General features: G+C 47.0%; 1 protein-coding gene across 12 annotated transcripts in view; it reads right to left on the bottom strand.

Moving 5' to 3' along the window:
• The window catches only part of spock1 (SPARC (osteonectin), cwcv and kazal like domains proteoglycan 1), a 120,297-nt gene that overhangs the window by 67,577 nt on the left and 32,445 nt on the right, over nt 1-20,275 (bottom strand). For 2 of the 12 annotated variants that reach the window (XM_061835063.1, XM_061835062.1), the window contains exons 4-5: nt 2,143-2,340; nt 1,574-1,720 (exon numbers count right to left, since the gene is read on the bottom strand). The exons of 9 other annotated variants lie outside the window; for them this stretch is intronic. In XM_061835063.1, the coding sequence (XP_061691047.1) occupies nt 1,574-1,717 (144 nt within the window). In that variant the 5' untranslated portion in view covers nt 1,718-1,720; nt 2,143-2,340. Of the gene's footprint in view, nt 1-1,573; nt 1,721-2,142; nt 7,775-20,275 lie in introns of those variants that run through there. One more of the 12 variants, XM_061835064.1, reaches the window with a different exon arrangement.

The raw sequence follows: 20,275 nt of genomic DNA, 5'->3' as shown, positions 1-20,275 counted from the left end.
TGTTCCGTGTGCCGTTTGTCAATTAGTGAGAGTCTGCGAATGAGGCAAAGCGGGACAAAGCTGAAGGCGCAACCTTCTTTGGTTTGCTAAATATTTGGTACCAGAACTGAGCGGTGAGAAAAGCAATTTACGTGGCGATCTTCCGCCTGTAAACGGTAACAGTACTTCGACCGTGCACCAAAAATTTGAGGACACTATTACTTCTCTAAGCGATTTATCTCTGCTTTGTCATCATATTAATGTCCTTCAAAACACATTCAAACTGCTTCATGACAGCCGGAGTTATTACTGTAATATCCAAGTTTACACTTTTAAATACAAAATCAAACAAATGCGGAATGCCCGGCGCTATGCAATGTCGATTTTACTATTTATGCTCCACTGACACTCCCGTTTTAAAACTAGAATATGATTGGCTGGCAACCAGCTCAGGGTGCGCTCCGCCTCCTGCCTGATGACAGCTGGGATCGGCTCCAGCGCTCCCGTGATTCCCTTGTGAGGATAAGCGGCTCATAAAATGGCTGGATAAAGAGGATTACATGCCGTAGTATGTTATTTAACAAAACTCATCGCGTCTCCGAGCAAAAATCCTCCATCTTCAAGCAAGTATAAAAAAATGTGAAACGCCACAGACGTGCAAATGAAATTGGCATCGATGTTGCACTCTAAACCTTTAAATACACAAACAATAAGAACACAAACAGTGCAACGATAAGATGCTAAGATAAGATGATGGAAGACGAGACACACCCGTGTTGGTAATATATGACAAAATCAACAATGGATCATCACTCGCTCATTTCTCAACCCATTTACTTTTTGCCAATGTCAAAACAGAGCATTTAAAAAAAAAGAGCCAACCAGGAAAGGTTATTTGTAGTTCCCTTGTTGTGATTGGACGGGATTTTGTCCAACTATGCAGCACGGTGCTGGTTATTTTCTGGACACTTTGCGCCACTAGCTTGGCGTCGCCTTCCGCACGCAACTCAACTCAAAGGGGCGTGTCATATTATTGCCCGCACCCCCGTGTGTGCTCCACGCTGCCCCCTGCAGGCCAAGGCAGCACAAAACAAATAGCACCTGGGCGGGCGGCTCGGAACCAACAATACTTTGAGATTACCTTGAATTGGATTCACAACAATTTGAAATCAATGTGCGCGTGAAACCTATAGCGCTATATTGAATAAATGTGTGCGGCTTTATTAAAGTTAAAATGCATTTTCATCACAATTGCAAAGTGTAACATCAATAATTGGGAGGTTTGCAAATCGCCGCTTTGAAGGTTTGAACGGTACCGTTTAAATTCATTACAACGGGGATTATGAATTGCACATAATAAATTGAACGAGTGTGGTAATGATCTCGATTGTGCATGAAAACGAGTCAAAGTGTGAAAGTAGGTGGAAATGGACTTCCGTGATTCTGCAAAGTGTGGACCAAAGTCACACAAGCAAGTTTTCTGCGGGCACCTTTCCGGGGTGTGCGCGAAGGACACGGCGACACACTCGACCCTTTGGGTCGCGTTTGGGGGCTCCGGAGAGAAACAAACAAACGAAGAAAAAGCCAAACTCACGTCTCTGTATCGGTTCCAGGATCTGTCCTTGGAGTGCTGGGCCTGGGTCGCCAGCCGCCTGTCGCGGCCGCCGCCAGACATCGCGGACTGCGCGCTCAGCAGCAGCAGCAGCAGAACCGCGACGGGGAGCAGAGACAAGAACATCTTCTGCGGGCCAAAAGCCAAAAAGAAAAGGTCTGAGTGGGGGGGGGGGTGGGGGGGGGGGAGCGGTTCGGGACAACGAGCGAGCACTCGGGCGGCGTTCGGTTCGCCACTTTCTACAAACACGATCGATCCAAATGACACAATGGAACGTTCAAGCCGATGAGGCGATCTTGTGTTTATTTGGGGACGGTGCCATATGCCGGATCTCTTTCCAAATCGGATTACGAACCACAGAGTTGTCTCGCGGTAGCAATTAGCCCATCTCCACATATTTACCGCTCCATATTTACATATTACGTAGTATATTTCAAGCCAAAAGTCGAGCCAGCGTGGGACTCGTTACTCCCGTTTGTAGATTGTCAACAAACTCCGACCTCCCCCCTCCCCCCCCCCAAAAAAAAAACAAAAAACCAAGCTTCGCTTACCTCCGTTCGGTCGGCGGCGTCACAATCCGAAGCCCGGTTCGATATAAGTCCAAGTTCTGCTCTGTTCTGTCCGTGACTGAGTGACACACTGCAGGCTGCAAGGAGAGCGCGCTTGCTGGAGGTTTTCCTCTCCTCCTCCCGTCGCTCGACCGCCCCCTCCTCTCTCTCTTTCTCTCTCCCTCTGCCTAATTCGACTCACTCAGGGGGGGGCGTACCAAATGGCATCAACACGGAATATCTCATTAGGTGGGGAAGATTTGGACAAAAGGCGAGAATGTGATTAAGGCCACTTTGTCCTGCTTTGGGAAAACCATTATAATTATATTGCATAACCATAAAGCTGTCCATTCTCAATATACTCATATTTATCACCAAAGATTTTGAATATCAACGGGGAAATTTGCAGTTTTCATTTTGTTAATGCCACCCAAGCGGTGTCGGCATGACAGGCGGGCCACGACCCCTAAATTTCTCCCTGTGCCCCCCCCCCCTCCCCAAATTAGCCGTGCCCTGCCGGACATTTCTTGGTGCGGGGGCGGATCCAAATGCAGGACTCCCAGACAAAGGCATGATGTTCAGCGGGTTTTATTATAAACACAGTCCAAAAGGGCAGGATCCAAAAAACAAGAAACAATGGCCGATAACTATGAGAGGACTAAAGAGCGCAACAAGACGGGGACTGGACTCTAACGGCGCAGTGGCGGAGGAACCCCGGATGTGGTAAAGCATACCCAATGCCAAAACTCCAACGTCAATACTTGTTCTAATCACAGTGCCTCACGTGAAACAGCTGTGACCGGTGACATGCGTCATAGGCCACGCCCCCCTCTACCTTGCACGTGACATTTCCGGAGTCCGGCCATTTCCTTTTTGAATCAAAATCCAAAAAGATTGATTTCAGCCAGTAACGATGAGATAAGGATAAAAAAAGAATTAAAAAAAAAAAAAAAGGAAATTGAGAAAACTGCGTTGATCATTAATGTGGTGTCGTTACTTCCTGTCCAAGTCCGTATGTCCCACGCGCGTGACCTGAAAGTTCTCGGACCGAGCCTCCCATTTGCCGGCGCCACAATTTGTTCTCCACTTAGAAAAACCGTTTTTCAGAGCGCAGGCGGACCAAAGTTCAACTGCCGTTCGAGGGACGTGACATGATCCGGTTGAGTGGAAAGACGCCGTCGCCGGCCCGTCACATGTCGAAAAATGCCCAGGATGCCCACTCAACTTTTACAAAGCCGGGTGGTCAATTTTACCCAATGACGACTTTTCTCATATTGAATTTGTATGAGCGACTGTGTGTGTGTGTGTGTGTGTGTTTTTTTTTTTAATGTGGCGCCTACACTGACTCAATGCCCAGCCGTTGGACGCTCTCTGACCAAGGCCACGCCCCTCGCAGCGCGTATTATACTAAACTACGTAGCGTCCAACGTAAACGATGCGACATCACGCCCGCTGCATTGCTAGCATGACACGGCGCGTCCCAGTTTGTGGATTTGTGGCGCCACAAACTGGCTCTCAATTTGTGCCTCCAAACGAAAATCAAACTTGCGGCGCACGCACGGGCAGACTGCTGGTCCAAAGACTTTTTTTGTGGCTTTGATTTGATTCATTCGATGGATTCGTGCGGGCAGACATCAAGAAGTTGGCGAGCTTTGTAGACGTGTGATGGGTGTCAGATTTGGCAAACACATGAACAGCAGGCATCAAAGCCTCAAAATAGTTGGAGATAAATCATTGAATCCATTATTATTATTATTATTATTGTATCGATCTTACTTTTACCGTTTAGCATGCGATTAATTCCGTGCGAGCGTTTGCCCCTTGCAAGTGTTTTCATTTTACAGCTGGTTCCAACTGTGGCTCGTCGCAAAAAAACAAACAAAACAAAAAACTTGCAAGTCGGGTCACTTGTAAGTCGAGGTATCGCTCTCCTTGACGAATCCCATTATGTGCATTTTTTGAAAAATGGGTTTGTCATTCAGGTCAAAGGTCATGCGTTCTCATTAACCGCGGAACTGTAGCATACAGCATTTCATACAGTTTTATGAAGAGAGCGTTGCGTTGTGAAACGTGCAGGCCAATTGAGGAATTGCCGCTTTCTATGAATACATCTTGATTTGGTGTGTGCGTGTGTTGAGCTCCTTGAGTTTTGTTTATCAAATAAAAGAGAAATGTAGACAATGAATTTCTTTTTAACAGCCTCTCATTCTCCGCAGCAGTGCGGGTCGCGCCGACCGGATAAATGGCAGCCGGCCTGTTGCGGACGACCAAACGCAAATTTGCGGTCGTCGCTTTTGTTCATCGGCTAAGCGCGAACGATTTTTAGCACCACGGACAGCGAAACAGTACAGCGCAGTACAGTGGAAGGTGAAAGAAAGTATGTGAACCCTTTATCATTTCGTTCAATCCAATTTTATTCTAAATCGCAAGAATAAACGGCCTGCTTAAATTAACACCGCATCAACGAGTGCGTCTTGAAACGGATCCGTATTCCAGTCAAAGTCCTGACCTCAACCCCTTCAGGTCAAGGGTGAGCCACTTCAGAAAACCCGGGGGTTCACTTACTTTTCCCTAATATTGACCTTATTTCGAGTGTCATGTCATTATCCAAGCCGCTTATCCTCAGAAGGGTTGCGGGAAAGGCGGAGCCTATCCCAGATAGCTTCGGGCGAAAGGCCAAATACACCCTGAACCGCTCGCCAGTCAGTCACAAGGCAGATATCGACACCGTCGATGAGCGGGAATCGATCCCACGCTGCCCGCACCAAAGGGAGGTGTGAGTCCCACTACACCACCAGTGAGATATATGCAGTAATTGTTTGTGTGGCATTAGTTTAAGCACACAGGTTAGAGGCTAACATTTTTGGCAGGACTCCGGTGGGATGGGAGGGAATTTCTGGAAAATCCGGATTGGGGACGACGGATGGAATGAGTGGAAGGAGGGGGAGGGGTGACGTTCGTGCGATTTGTACATTTCACAAGAGGGAACAGGATCAATCTGTCATGATCCGGCCGCTCCAGCACGAGCCGCCCAGGTGCGCTGATTGGGAGGTGCACACCCGCGCCACATGCAGCCTGATTAGGCTGTGGATTTATATGACCGCGATGACAACTGGCCGGCGCCAGTTCGTTGATCTTCATGTCCCGTTCGTGTGCTCCGGTATCCCTGATTGGACCTTCGCCCGTTCTCCGACCAACCTTGTAAGCCGGACTCCTTTTGATACTTCTGCCCGCGCTGATTGTTCTCCCGTGCACCGACTCCTGCCTGCCCGCTCACCTGCTCTCTTCGCCCGACGTCCCAACTACCGCTGCTGCACCGGACTGCCTGCTCGATCCCCGACCCCTGCGTACAATAAACGTGTCTCTTCTTCAACTACCTTGCGTCTTCCGAGTCCTGCATTTGGGCCCTACTCTCGTTCCGATGGGTCGTGACGCAATCGCCGTCGGAGTAGGAGGGAGCAAGATTTGTACTTTTTACCCTCACTCGGTCGGGGTGGGGGGAGAGCGGGATGAATCTCTCTTGCCGGAGTCAAAATCCACTCCCGGGTCAGCGCCTGATTTGGATCAAGTCCATTTGACGAGCAATTTCTGCAGAAACGTAAGACACTGCAAAAGGGTCGCAGACGATTTTCTCCCAGCGTCGAACAAAAGGCGACCGCAGGCTCAGCCGTGGAAGTAGGCCGCTCATTACTGGGGCACGTCTTGAAATATTCAATCGGCGACTTTCTGATGCGACTCCGCGGGGGGACCTTCGTCGGCTTCTCCGCGTTTACGTTGGAGTGTGTTTAATTGAGCTGTTTTGGCGCGTGGGGACGGCGCCGGCAGTCAGGCGCAGTGGCCACTCTCATTAAGATTCACATCAAAAATGTTTTCTGCGCGCAATGCTGACATCACACTTCTCTTTCTTTTGCATTGCTCGCACTTTCGGAAAACGTTTGGCAGGAAATAATGTTGGTGCGACTCGCGAGAAGGTGCTTTTGCTCGATTTTTTGCTATACAAAGATGATTTTTTTTTTTTTTTTTTTTTAAACAGCATTTAGAAGAGCCGGCAGTAAAATTGACGCGTCACCCGAAATGCGTTTTGACCTTTTCGTTCGTGGGGAACTACAACCTCTCCGCTGCGAGCTTATTGCATTATTTCCCATTATCGTCTGCTATGGAGCCAAAGTAAAACTTCCTAAAAAAATGTGATGGGGTTTCACAGTCGGGCGGATGGAAAAATGCTCTGTAATTTCATATTATCACATCATTTACGCCATTAAGGGCGTTACTAAAAAAAAAAAAAAAGAGGTCATTTGTAAAATAGAACTTGCAATGCGGAAAACCGTCGTGAGAATTTTGTATCTGGCATTCTTTCAGTCTGCAGGGTTTTGTAGTTGATCCTGTCCGATGATTCGTTTGGTTTCCACAGCATCGCTTGCTCAATTATGCATAAGCACTTTTAAACATAAAGATGCAGGGGGAGTGAATGGGTCAATTCTAAATTCATAGTCGTACTACATTGAGCATCATCTTAGTGGTCAGATCACCTGAGAAGCATTCTCAGTCCTCGGGATTGCGAGCTGTGATATTTAGCCAAAAACCACAACCATCCCCAAAGGGAGCGTCGATGGAAGCCACGAGCAGATCAGGTGAAGACCACCTCTGCATTTCAACCTTTACACAGCGGCCATGAATTCAAATCATTTCAACAACGTCAAGTTCATCTTCGGCCACCTGAAAGGAAAACATGAACCCGTTGCTGCAGGAGTTCCGAAAACCTTCTGGGACGTGCCGCAGTCCTTGGGAAGTGACGGCGCCTTGACAGTTGCGAGAGTCGTCCGCCGTTCAAGTGTAACCATCCAAGCAAACGGCGCAGACGCGGCGCCAAAACAACAATCCGTCACGTCGGGTGACAAAACCCGTAAGCTCGTTTTTTTTTCCCACTTTTAATCAGCGGAATGTACCCGATGAAAGTGGACGTGATGGCTTGGGACAAGTCAAACATTTCCAGTTTTGCTCACATTCAACAACAAAGAAGTGCAGAAAAAGCCAATCGTCACCGGCGATACCAGAAATGCTCCGCTAACAAATTCTGCTGAGGATCTAAAGAGACTCGAGTGTCGGCCTGGAAGACGAGGCGATAAAGCCGTGCGGTGTTCTCCGCTGGGAATGCCACAAGGGAGACGATCTTCGGCGATCGATGGCTTCTCCGCAGAGGACGCAATACAAATGCAGAGTGACGCGAGCGCCGAGGCCACGCCGCAAGCTAGCCGTAAACATTCAGCCTCCAAACTCACCGGGGATTCTTCAGGCTGGCAACATGTGCTCGGGAGGTTCTCATCGCTGACACTGACACAAAGAGACTTAACACTTAAGTTAGCATAAACGGCATTCGCATTTGCATTATGGAATGGGAATAGCACTGGGGTGAACGGATATTTGAACACAAATTGTGGAGCAACCAAAGGAGACATGCTGAAACAATACTCACAGGCATATATTCTTTATCCCCCGCGACAAATGATTAGCATACTGCATTACGCAGCAACTCTCGACTGTGTGCATACACCGTATTGTATATTTGTGTTTGTATTACACCAAAATGAACAGCACAATGTGCAAAAACTGCATTGAATTATCTCATGACTGTACGTCATTAGAAAAGCACAACGGTAAAGCTATTTTCTTACTGAATAACACATTTATGGATGTTTTTGTTGTTTATTTTGACTGGTCATTTTTTTCCAACCCCGACGGTTGATGAAAAGACCTCACGGTCGAAACGCTAAAAGCGGAACTCTCAAATGTGACAGCGTTATTGACACACGCTGGGTTGTAAAATATAATGTCGCGTACCAAAGTCTGAAGTGGAGCAACTCCATCGGCGTAATGGCAGCCAATAAAACCATTTTATTCAAATGAAGTGCGCGAGTTAGCCAATTAGCCTCACTTGGACAGAAGCGGTGAAATGAAACGCGGGGGCGTCCTTCGTTGAGCCACAAACACAACCGTGGCACAACGTACCTGAGCGACGGCCGCCCGAGGAGAGCAAACAGATTAGGCTTATCGGGTCTTTCTCGAAGGATAATTGAAGCGACGGAAGGCAATTACACTCGCGAGGAATCGCCCGAAAAACCGGCAGAATCCCGAGTGTGAACTTTGCCACGGGGACCGCGTCTGCAAATTAGCACTTGAACTTGTGTGCTTGTGCGTAGTCACACTTGTATATGTTGTGATATTATGTGCGCTCTGTTTTACTTTTAAATTAAACACGACGAGCCACAGCGGCGCGCAAATGTGGTTTTGCTGCCCGGGGTGCGCCGTTTTTTGAAAAAAATCAACCGGTGGGCGCGGGACAAATATTGAAAATACAAATCGACCGCGACTGCCATCATAAAAGGAAAGAAATCACAAGTCCAGTCACTGTGATTTGACGAGCGCGCTCGCACATCTGCACAGTCGACCCACGCGTAAAATTTCTTACGAGTAGAAAAAAATACATCTTGAAAGACGTCGCTTCTTTTGAGTAGTCTTGACATTAATGAACGTGATTATTTCATAAACGTTGGTAACAAAACAACGCCGATTTTAAACAATCAGTATTCACCCGGAAACAGGAAATGCAAGTTAACCGTACTGAGCATGTACAGATGTTGGGCTGAAAGCGCATGTTCCCAGCTGCTTCTCGTGTTGCAAACGCATTTACGTCAAACGTCAACAACATAATGAGCCACGTCAAAGGAAATTCAGTTACACCAGGGGTGTTCAATGCGCAAGGTCGCGAGGCAGTTTTGGTTGATCGTGTGATGCCATGAAAAAAAAAAAAAAAGACGTTCAACTATCATCCACCTCGCCGCTTGATTCAAGTGTGGCCAATACGTCGAGCGCACGCACAAAAAGGCGCGTTCTCGCAAGCCGGCGTCCTATTTACGGCAGTCGCGGCGATGCGGCTACAATTGGCTGTCTGAAATTTGGCTGGCGACAATTCGCCGTCCAAAATTCACCGTCTGTGCCACCAGGCTGGGTTACTTCAGGTCAGAACCAAACAGCCAGCCAATCGCAATTACGCTTCCTCAATATGTAATGTCACGTGACTAAGAAAGTGTAACTGCGATTGGCTGGGTGTTCGGTTCTGACCTGAAGTAACCCAGCCTGGTGGCACAGACGGCGAATTGTAGCCAGCTGAATTGTTAACATTGAAAAGTTACACCGAAATATAACAATTGAAATTGTCATCACTTTACATTTCAAATTCATATAATGGCACATATTTACTTCCATACAAGTCAATCCTTGGCCGGCGGATAGGAATCTCCCCCACCCCCACCTCACGTGAGCTTTTAACCATGTGGGGTTTGGATGGCGACCTCCTCCTGAACCCGCCCGCCACTGCGATCCGAATCAGACGTTTCGGCCCTGGGATGACCACAATGGGCCGCCTTCATCTCGTCATCTTAATGCCCCAAACCTCCATTTTTTTTTTTTCTCCAAACATCAAACGCTGACAGTCAATAAAAAAATAAATATAAATAAAAAATAAAAAGCTCTTCTCAGTCAGTGTGTATTTCCTTTCCATTACTTGGCACAGAATAATTAATTAGCAAAGAATTTGCCGTTAACATTGTATCACACCAGCCAGTCTGTAAAACAAATTCCTCGCATGCTTAAAAAAAAAAAAAAGAATAAATATTGCAGAAAGGGCGCTTTTAAACATTCAAGGAGCACTTCCTGGTGGCCTAAAGTCGCCCAAATACACCCGACTTCGAACATGTGAATATTCATATGCGAGATAAACAGCGACGTACATTTCCCTTTTATTGGGGGAAGGGAGGGGAGGATATTTTGCCCTTTAATTGCATTTTTCAGCAACTGGGAGGGAGAAGAGAGGGGGAAACCCCCCCCCCCCCCCAACCCTAAATCCGAGTGGGGCTGCACCGAGCTGCTTTGTGTTGCCAAATCACGCTTGAGCCCTGCAGCCTACAGCTGCACCGCACAGGAAATTCAATTGCTCCTCTGCTCTTTGCCCACAAGCGTCCTTGATTGATATTCTGTCACATTTCTGCGCCAGCCGTACACCGCCGCATCTATGTGGGTTCTAGCTAGTCATACGGCTAATAAATATAGAATAATGTTGATATCGTGCACGTTGGAGACGACACTGGAGAATATCTCCTATGAATCGACTTCATTTGCACGTGTTCATTGGCTGCATATGATTACAATGCAGAATTATTTGATCATTTCTGAGGAAAGGGGGAGGGGGTGACATCAGTTGACCTCATTTTAGTCATGCGCAACCAAAAGTCGAGTACTTTTCTTTTTTTTTTTTTTTTTCCTGTGCACTGACAGTGCCATCAATATTCTCTGCAGGTGGTGTAGCGGATTTATTTTTTTGTTTGATTTTCCTTCCCTAACATTTTGCAATTCTCCTCCTTTTGTCCCTTTCAACAGTTATTGATGTACATCATCTTTTCCTTTCCAGTTTCTGACCGCTCGATCCTGCCCGCATCATCTATCTTTTTTTTTTTCCATTTTAAATAAATGGTTAAATGTTTTCTCCAGACATTGTTTTCTCATGGCAGTGACACTCCAATTTAAAAGTATTTACATTTTTTTTTTCCCCCCCTTTCTGTCTCACCTGTGCTGTCTCGCTGCGCAGTTGCTTTTCCCTTCGTATGCACGGCCTATTTCTCGTTGAGTCCCAATAGGCTGAAATGAAATGTTGTGTTTCAGAATGCAATTAAGGGCTCCCTCCCTCCCTCCCTCCCTCCCTCCTCCCTCCCTCCCTCCCTCCCTCCCTCCCTCCCTCACTCAAGGTCCAAATGCTGCGTTACCGCACCGAACGCAGGATGCTTAGCGATCCGCCCGAGCCGCAAAAGACGACCTCGTCCGTGACTGCCGTTTTACGAGCGCACCCCGATGTCTGGGAGTCAGCACGAAAACAAAGAACCCCGATGCGGCCTCTCCGATTTCGTGGCTTATTTGGAGTCACCGCGTGCGGTTTAATCAGGCGGCGCGCGATCGGTAGCGTGCATCGATTATCTGTCACGTCTTCTCGCGCTCAGCAGGCGCAAAGACCCCCGACTGTGCCGGAAACCGCAAAGTCAGTCGTGTCTGAGCGCGAGCCCCAGAACGAGTTATGTAATCCAGACTCCAAGGATGCTTAGCACAGAAATTTGCCAGCAGAAATGTGCGCCTACGTCATATTACGGTACAGCGTGGAACCCGTAATGGGAGCGCATTTTGGAATAGGACCAAAAATAAAAGGTGTTTGGAGAAGAACATGAAAATAGAATAAAATGTTGCCTACACTGGAGAATGGGCTGATTTGTTTTTTTTTTTTTTTTTTTAAATAAATTGGACTGTGAACACATCCAGTTATTTCCTTTGAGGAAAGGAAAGATGGGGAACCAAAAAACAGCACCCAGGAAGGAATGATTTGGACCTTGAAGATTCTTTGACTCAACGGTACTGCCATAAAGTTTTGGGCCAGCACAAAGTCAAGTTGTGTTGCAGCACGAATGGAAAATGAGACATTTCAGTGGAAAAAAAAAAAAATCACACATTTGATTGAGCTTGACGCACAAATGCTTCAACTGCTGTCAAAGTCCAAATGAAAGCAGAGCTCAGCTTGACAAATATGAAAGAGAAATACAAATTGTACCTGGCTCGGGTGAAGAGAAGAGTCGAAGAGGATTTGTTCTGCTCTATGAATTATGGATGGATTAGTCAGATTCGGAGGGAGCGATAAAGTCGACCCGGGGTGCCGCATTCTCTCCTCGCTTATTGGGGGAAATCATTTATCAGACAAATGCGGACGCAGGCTGTGAAATCGGATCCGGCGCCTTCCGTTGATGCACGAGAGCCGTCGAGGCTTGAAATCTCGCCCCCTATTTGTTGATATCTGTGTTAATTAGACTGCTTACAAATGCAATTTAGAAAACAATGAGCCAGAGATGGATTACAACTTCCAAAAAATATCCACGTGCTGAAAGAGAAAATGCCTGGCGCTACCTTTGCCATCTGGAATGATCAAGCACCACCGTGATGCGCGCAGTTTAATATATTTGTTGACGGACGCAGAGGAAAATTAGAAATCGGGTTGGAGTTGTTTCATCATCTAAGCAAGTCGAGCACGAGCAAGCCTGCAAAGTTGCTGCTCAGCCGGGAATGGAAGCAGCACTGAAGGCGAAACATGCAGACTGACCGAAGTGAATTATCAAATTCGACAACTATTTGGAGTTTGGGGGCCGTTCGAGCTCGAAAATTATCCTTTGTAAGATAATGACATTGATTTTGAGAAATCCTTGAGCATTCTGATGCTTCGGCGGCTTCAGACACATCCCCAAAATAATCAAAGAAATCAATAGGAGCCAAGAAGCTGGGCCGCGGGGACAGCCAAGGCCGAGCTTGAATGCACAGGAAGTGCTTGGCTTGGCAATGAACGCGAAGCGGCAAAAGCGCTTTTGCATTCTCGCCACGTCTCGCTTGACTCCCGTCTGAAATCGGCAACTCTGAGGCTACTTCTCATTGTCACCTTTTGTGCGCGTTGGTTCCATGATGACAAACGCTCTTGGCGCCACACATTCTTGCTCTTCTTTCTGTCCTGCTTTAACGGTCGCCACACTGAATCTTCGTCTTCCTCGTCTCTCCGTCCTCCGCATGGTTTGCTGGCGACTCCATTTCCAGCCTCCTTTCGATGTCTATAATACAACATCTGCTGCAAGTCCTCTGCAACTCAGACCTTCCGGCGTGTGTGCGCTTCCCATTCCTCATCACTCCCAAGGTGGATCTGCGCATCTCCAACTCCGCCACCTCTAGCGTCGTATCCGGTCTTCCGGCCGTAGCTACCGCCTCGAAAACCACCCACTGCTGTCCTAAAATCCTTTCCTTCCAATTCAGCTGTTGGCCTTCTGGCTCAGATCACCCATGAGCTACTCCGTCCTGGCCCGATTCACTTTTGCAACTGGCAATGTAATCCAGTGAAGTTGAACTCCTGCCCCTTCTCGGGCTAGCTGCGACTGACCTCCAGTGCTCATTATATTTCCGCCTCACAAGCTTGCCTTCTCCTACACTCACCGGAAATCACAATATCATTTGTAGACATCGTTGAATCACCACAGAAAAGAAGAAGTGGCTCAGGGCAGATCCCTGATGCGCTCATCGTCTTCCGCCCGTCACTCGTGCGGCGTACCTCATCCCTCTCATGCGGTTCTGGCGTCCACTGGGCCAATGTAGTTCTCTGGCAATCCGGACGTGCGCGTACTCTACCGCCGGATCTTTCTCGGCACCCGCTCTGAAGCGTTTTCTCATTCCACAAACACACACTCGCAACGTGGCGTCCAGGGCTCGTTTCCACCATTTTATTGTGTGACTCGTCTACGTGATTCCGCCGCGGTTGCTCGAGTTCGGAACTCTCGTTGTTCCACGTTGGAAGTTTTCTCCACTCGTCTTTAACATCCTACAAGTCCAGCAATGTGTCAAGTGTGCCTTCTCCTCACTCGGACGTCGTCAGTCCCGCCTCCCTGCGTCGCCGTTTCCACCCCGTCGGTCCTCCTTTGTCTTTCCTCGTTCGTCAACTCCTCACAGCGCTCCCTCCATCTAGTCGTCACTTTGTCCAGACTCATCGGCACATTTTGATCTCTGACTGTTAATCAAACTGTCTTGCTGCAACTGCTTTCCAATTTGATCTTCCCTCCTTCCTTCGACCAACCTCTGGTACAACTCCCACGTTCTCTTTGGCCTTTGCCGTGGCCCTCTTCAACTTCCCACGCACTCCTTCCTGCTCTCTTGAGTTCCGACTTCTCTTCTCTACCAACCTCATTTTCGTTCCTGCACCAAGTAACTTGATCTTTTTTGGCTTCTCAAACCGTACAACAGGAATCTTGTCGATGATGATCCGTGTTGGCGTCTCAACACAGGCATCTAACGGTACCGGTTCCTTCTCGCAAGACCTTCTTAAAGTTCTTGCAACATTTCTCACTCCTGAACTTCCATCCAATCGTTCCTGCGTTCAATCTTCGCTCTCCTTCTCCACCGTCAGCCGCAGCCGTTTCCCCTTGACTCCATTCTGGCAAGACGGTTGCGCGAACGCTCTTCAAAACTTCTTTTGGTCATTGTGAAGTCCTTTTTGTGTCCACATTCATGCAAAATGACGAACGCATTCGGTTATTTTGTTACCTTACTTTTGAGCCCTAAAGTGCTGCGGTTGCTTCTTTCTTGCATCTTGGGGGCATAAACGTACTTTGTATGAATGCCAAATTAACGGCATCATCCCCCTTTGCACAAAATTTCAAAGAAGACGAGCTCTTTGTACTTGAAAGTGACCTTTTTACTCGTGTCGACACCCCGATGGGAATTTGTTCATGTCAGCAAGTGATAATTAGAGACACGGATAATTGCAATGACACACATTTGTTGTTTGGCACGGCCATCGACACGCACACACCCCACCCCACCCCCACCACCGTGCGTCCTTTGTTTGTTGTCCGCAGAGTGCCGGCGAACTCGAGGGACGGATGTATTTTCCAAATGATTTATTCACAAAGAGTAGTTGCGAAACAAAGATACGAGTTGGCCGGTCCTCGGTGGCTCCTCCGGTACGGCGTTTTAATGCTCGCTGCCAAATTCTCTCAGCGGGAAAGCTAAAAATAACAACACGAGGCGGTAACGATATACAGAAAAAAAAAAAAAAAAAAAAATCACAGAACTCTTTCAAGATAACAGCTCTTTAATGGCATTAAAAGCCATCACTTTCAAAAAAGGGGACAAGAAAATATGTCAAGATCATAGATTCCATTTTCGTACCAAAAGGGTGTAACGTTTACTTAATTATTGTGTGCCAAAAGTCAAAGCCAAAAGTATAATGTCAAATAATAACTACAATAACATGCAGTACAGGAAAAAAAAAAAAAAAAGAATGAAAGTACACGAGGAGCACGCCGAGAAGAGCTGAGGGGAATCTGGAATATTTTACGCCGACGCTCGGCACACCCGCCATCTTGCAGTTTATGGAAAAAAAAAAAAAATGAAAAAAATCCCAGGCGTAAAAAGGAATTGAAAAAAGTTACGGTTCTTTTCTGCGGAAGTGACACAGACGGTTGAAAACACTCTGCTGACACTTTGCTGTGCTTGGAAAATTGAATGATACATGATTACAAAGTTCCAAGTACCATCGTTTTGTTTTCTTTTTTTTTTTTTTTTTTAATCATTTCCATGTACATCAACATTTGTGGACAAAAAAAGATGGCCGCCCTTCAGTGTTGAGAGTCATCAGAACTTTGTAAGTTTGGGCATCCGACAGGATATTATTTTACATATAAAGTCACCTTTACACGCTTTATAATAACTAATGACACATACGATGTCTTTTTCTCCTCCCAGCTCAGATACGTACTGTGTACTCTACTACATTTGATCCCTTTGTTTTTGCTTTTTTCACCCTTAATATTTGATTTATTCTGCAGCTGCTGTTGAACGAGCTGGCTACATTTGAACTCAACAGTACTGAGTATTCATTCTTCAAAAGAGACTTTTGGGAATGTGTTCAGACGCTTCAACATTTTGACCTCGACTGAATATTTCGCTTCCATAGATTTGAAATGATTTAGACGTTTGCTTTCTTATGCGGTTCAACACGAGGGGGGATATCTGTTTTGATCCCTCGTGATGCTCATTAAAATGAGTATGCACGCGGTTTTTCAATCCTTTTGGAAAACGCAAGTTCAAAACAGAACGGTTGGCATCCACCAATAATCAACATTCTGGCATGAGAGACTTCAGGGACCTGCTGAACTTTGAGGCTCATCCAATCAGGACAGAGTCCACGTTGAAGAATTGGCAAATTTTAGACGAACTTGTGCACGGTGGCACAGCTGGAAAGCGTTGACCTCACAGTTTTGGGGTCCCGGGTTCGATCCTGGACCCGCCAGTGTGGAGTTTGCACGTTCTCCCCGTGCCTGCGTGGGTTTTCTCCGGGTACTCCGGTTTTCCTCCCACATTCCAAAAACATTCCTTGAACGCTTTAAATTGCCTCGTCGGTGTGAGTGCGGCTGTTTGTCTCCATGTGCCCTGCGATTGGCTGGTGATCAATTCAGGGAGCACCCCGCCCACCTCCTGCCCGTTGACAGCTGGGATAGGCTCCAGCACACCCTTGTGAGCATAGGCGGTTAAAGAAAATGGATGGATGGATGGATGGATGGATGGGTAAAGTAACTTGCCCACCACTCTCCCACCCAAAAAAAAAGCAATTTTCATATTCGCAACCAGTTCCAAATATGGCTCGCTTTGGCCTATTCTGCACCCCTCCCTCAACTTCTCGTAAAAAAAAAAAAAAAAAAGAAAAGAAAAGCGGAGAAAAAAACAACATTTGCATAATTCTGCTGGAAGACAAACAAACAGCGCAGCAGATGCGAGAGGAACGCGTAACCTCGCTGACGGAGGTAACGACATGAATTGTTTATAATCCCCACGGGGAAATTTGCCTCATTGTTTCCGCTTCACTCAACAGCTCAGAGGAGAGAAGAACATTAATATGGGAAAGACTTTGGCTTGTTTTCCATCACAAACTCAGATTATTTTAAAAAAAAAGTCTCATAGAGCGAGGTCAATAAGCTACTAAAGTTCCCACCGGACAATATTAAACATCTGTCTGTCTTGTCTGGGTTTACGACTCAAGGCCGATTTCCTTTACCTGAGGTGAAAACCGGACCACCTTCAAATTCTCCGGCGGGAGCAATCATTCAGGAAAACGACAAATATCGATTTCAAGCAATTCTTAACGCGCGTTTGTTCTTCGAGCCGCTGCTTATGTTAGTTGATGCGACCTCATTGGAAATCGCGTACATCTGAAAACTGTGACGAGACGCCATTGGCCGGCGACCGGTTCAGGGCGTGCCCCGCCTCCTGCCCGAAGATCGCCGGGATAGACTCCCGCGACCGTTGTGGGGATAAGCGGCTCAGACAACCGATGGATGCTATCTTGCAGCGCAGTAAAAAAATAAATAAAATAAAAATAACAACGGCGGAAGAAGGAAGAATGGCAACAGCAAAGCTGCTGGAGATCCGAATAATTGAAGTGAAACATTTTGATTAGTTTATTTCAAGTCTATTGTGTTGTGTGTATGAAGGCAAAATAAAAAAAACAAAAATCCATTATCCAAAAGTCTTGTCCTCATTATAAATAAATACATCAATATTGCATCCACAAAAAAAAAAAGAAAAAAAGCATTATCTGCAGCTGCAGAAAAGTGCGCTTTTGATTGCAGTTTCATAGGTGAAAATTTGTTTCTTTTGTAGACAATACAAGAATATTTGCAGCTGTCAAGCGGGCACAACGTGGATCCAAACCATATCAGGCCAGCAATGAAGTCAGCCAACCCTGCAGAGGGCGCCGTCGAGTACGTTCGCTCCTCTGTACAAACGCAGTACAAAAAGCTTCACGGCGACCAACGGTTTCTTTCCGAAGTTCCCCCGGAGAACTCGCCCGTCCTTATTTTCTTGGCCAACGATGAAACTCACTTCAGCAGCGCCCCCTTTTGGGCCTCAGAGCGAGAAAACGACGAAAGAAGCCGCAGGAATCGCACTTCAAGTTCCCAGCCGCTGCACATTTGCACCTTTCGATAATCGTGCGTGTGTGTTACATACTATAGATCGCTTTTTTTCTTCCCCCTCATCAACTGGTGAACGTCGTGCTCGCAACGCACACCTTTGAAATCGTATGTAGATAGTCTTCCGGTTTAGGTCGCGTTCACCGTTTTGGATGGGTGAATTCTAGTAAACAAACGGTAACTAAGCAGAAATCATTTCAGAAAGACGTATTAATGGGGGGGGGCCACTGCCATGTTATCGGTTGCTCAAATGAAAGCGGGCGTCGTAAAGTGTCTTTCTTTCCACTGCCAGCTGTGATCAAGAACCAGTTCAAGAAAAATGAGCAGTTATTAACCAAACGGCGACAACGGCGGCTGTCTCGTATCAGCAGAGCCAATCGAAAAGCCGAGTCATTCCCTTACGTCCGAGGATTTTGTTCTTGGTAGGGCCGACGTAATACTCGAGTGCGAATGTCTCTCAAAATATGTATTTTCTGTCAGCTCACAAAAGCAACTAAACCCCCCCCCCCCCCCTCCCCAGTACTCCATAATGAATCCGTCTCAATCTTTGTTTCATTGTTTCACATATTCGGTTTGCACTCGCTTTTCTCATCCCCCCCCCCCCCCAAAGTGATCGTTATGCGCGCATGTTTGCCAAAACGAAAATAATAATAATCTACACCGCTTTCGTTGGTGTAATCGACACAATTGAACACAACGCTGACTGCAATCACACAAATGAATACTTTGGACAGCACTCGGAAATGAAGTAGCCTCTGAAATTGCGCTACACTGACCCTTAGCAGTGTGGAGACACGGCTTGCTTCCGATGGATCAACTGGTTGGAGGCCTCCAGACCTTTGTCATCCTTTAGTCGGTCCACGGGATAAGTTGACGATGTCTGGACAGGTTACCGACGCCCACTTTTGTGTGCTCCATTTGTGTTTCTCCAAGGCATCTGGGTCGATATTGTCGATCAAAGCGCACTTCTTGTCGTAAAGGTTTCTTGAAACAACATCTAATGAGCCCCGATAACCTTCCAAAGTCTTTTTAGCCACCGTGCGTCACTTTTAACAGCCGTACGAGCATTTGTGTAACTCTGGTCTGTGTGCAAAATCGATAGAGTGAACGGCGCGTCAGTAGAGTGAACCCATCCAACATGGCCGCGTGGCCCGGCTGTGGTCACGTGGTCGAAAACCGTCTATTGACGAGCCACTGAAGGGGAAGGTGAGGTAAGGCCTTTTTTTGTGCTCTTTGCCTTCTTGTTCCGTCTGCTGGTGCTCCGAGGTTACAACCACTGTTGACATATTTCTATGCTCCCACAAGTCTTCAGCTGAGAACAAAACGCATCCTTTTATCAACGTCCTCCACACGCGTGGACGACGCATCCCGAAGATCCGAGCGCGGCGGCTCGTCTGGACATTTTTAAAAGCGAAATTAAATCAGATTTTTCTTTTTTGGTCTGGATTTGGTTTAAATCTTCTCCATAGGTTTGATATACTACTTCCCTATTAGCGTCATTTTCATATCTACCATTGTTTAACTTTATTTTGACCAATTTTATTGACTTTTCATCCTTTCAGTATACTCATTTTTGTTATCATGGTTACTGAGTTTTCGTTCTATGGAAACTATCTGATTGATATTTTTGGCTCATTCGGAATGATGGTAGCCAGCCATTTGAATCGCAATATGAAATATGATATCAAGGTTGATAAAAAAAAAAAAAAAAAAAAAGCCATTTGCGGCGTTACTCAAACGTCATCATGCTGCAACTTTTTCCACGGAAGAAGTTCAGACGCGGTTTGGATGGAGACCTCCAATTACAGAAGGACTCAAAGTGACATCATGAAAATCTAAATGATTGCAAGTGGACGGAGACAAGTATGAAATTACACACACACACACACGAGCTGTCGTTTTCCCACACGTTGGTTTGCATCCATCATTTCCTCTCCGTCGTACAGCCGCTCATGTCGGTTAATGACATTTGTTGACAAAAGGCGCCTCGCGCTCCTTCACATCCCCGACGCATTGAATTAGCTGTCTGCGCAACTGGGAGATGAGAAATCGGGCGGATAAATGTCAGCCGCTGCGGGGGGGGAAGAGGATGAAGGTCGGGAAGTGGCGAGGCCAGCGGCAAAGATCGGCCGACGGAGATGAAAAGACGGCAGATTGACGGCTCGCGCGGAGGCTGGACGAACGTGAGCGGGATCGCCGGGCGAACCTCCCGGGATTCCGCAACGTCCGCATTAATGCCAGCTCGGGATTGAAAGGTCAAGGTTGTCCCAGTCCGAGCTGATCAAAACAAATCCGGGTCCGTCGTCGGCTCCATTTTGAGAAACGGTCAAGTCGGCTCGTCGTTCTGCGCTCGGTCCCGTGAGACTCGTTAGCACCCGACTTTGGTGACGGGCCTCACGAACGCACCTCCGGAGCGCTCGCTGACCCGCTTCACTTATTCTGCTTTTGGCTTTGACCCTCCTCTGAGAAGACTTTGGCAACCTTGCTCACATTCAGACCTCCTCGGGTCTCGTTAGACAGCGTGCCCCCTTGGCCTACATTAAACT

Source organism: Syngnathoides biaculeatus, chromosome 11 (assembly GCF_019802595.1).
Source record: "Syngnathoides biaculeatus isolate LvHL_M chromosome 11, ASM1980259v1, whole genome shotgun sequence".
Classification (NCBI taxonomy): domain Eukaryota; kingdom Metazoa; phylum Chordata; class Actinopteri; order Syngnathiformes; family Syngnathidae; genus Syngnathoides; species Syngnathoides biaculeatus.
The sequence above is the reverse complement of the archived record's forward strand: the minus strand, read 5'-3'. Positions and strand labels throughout refer to the sequence as shown.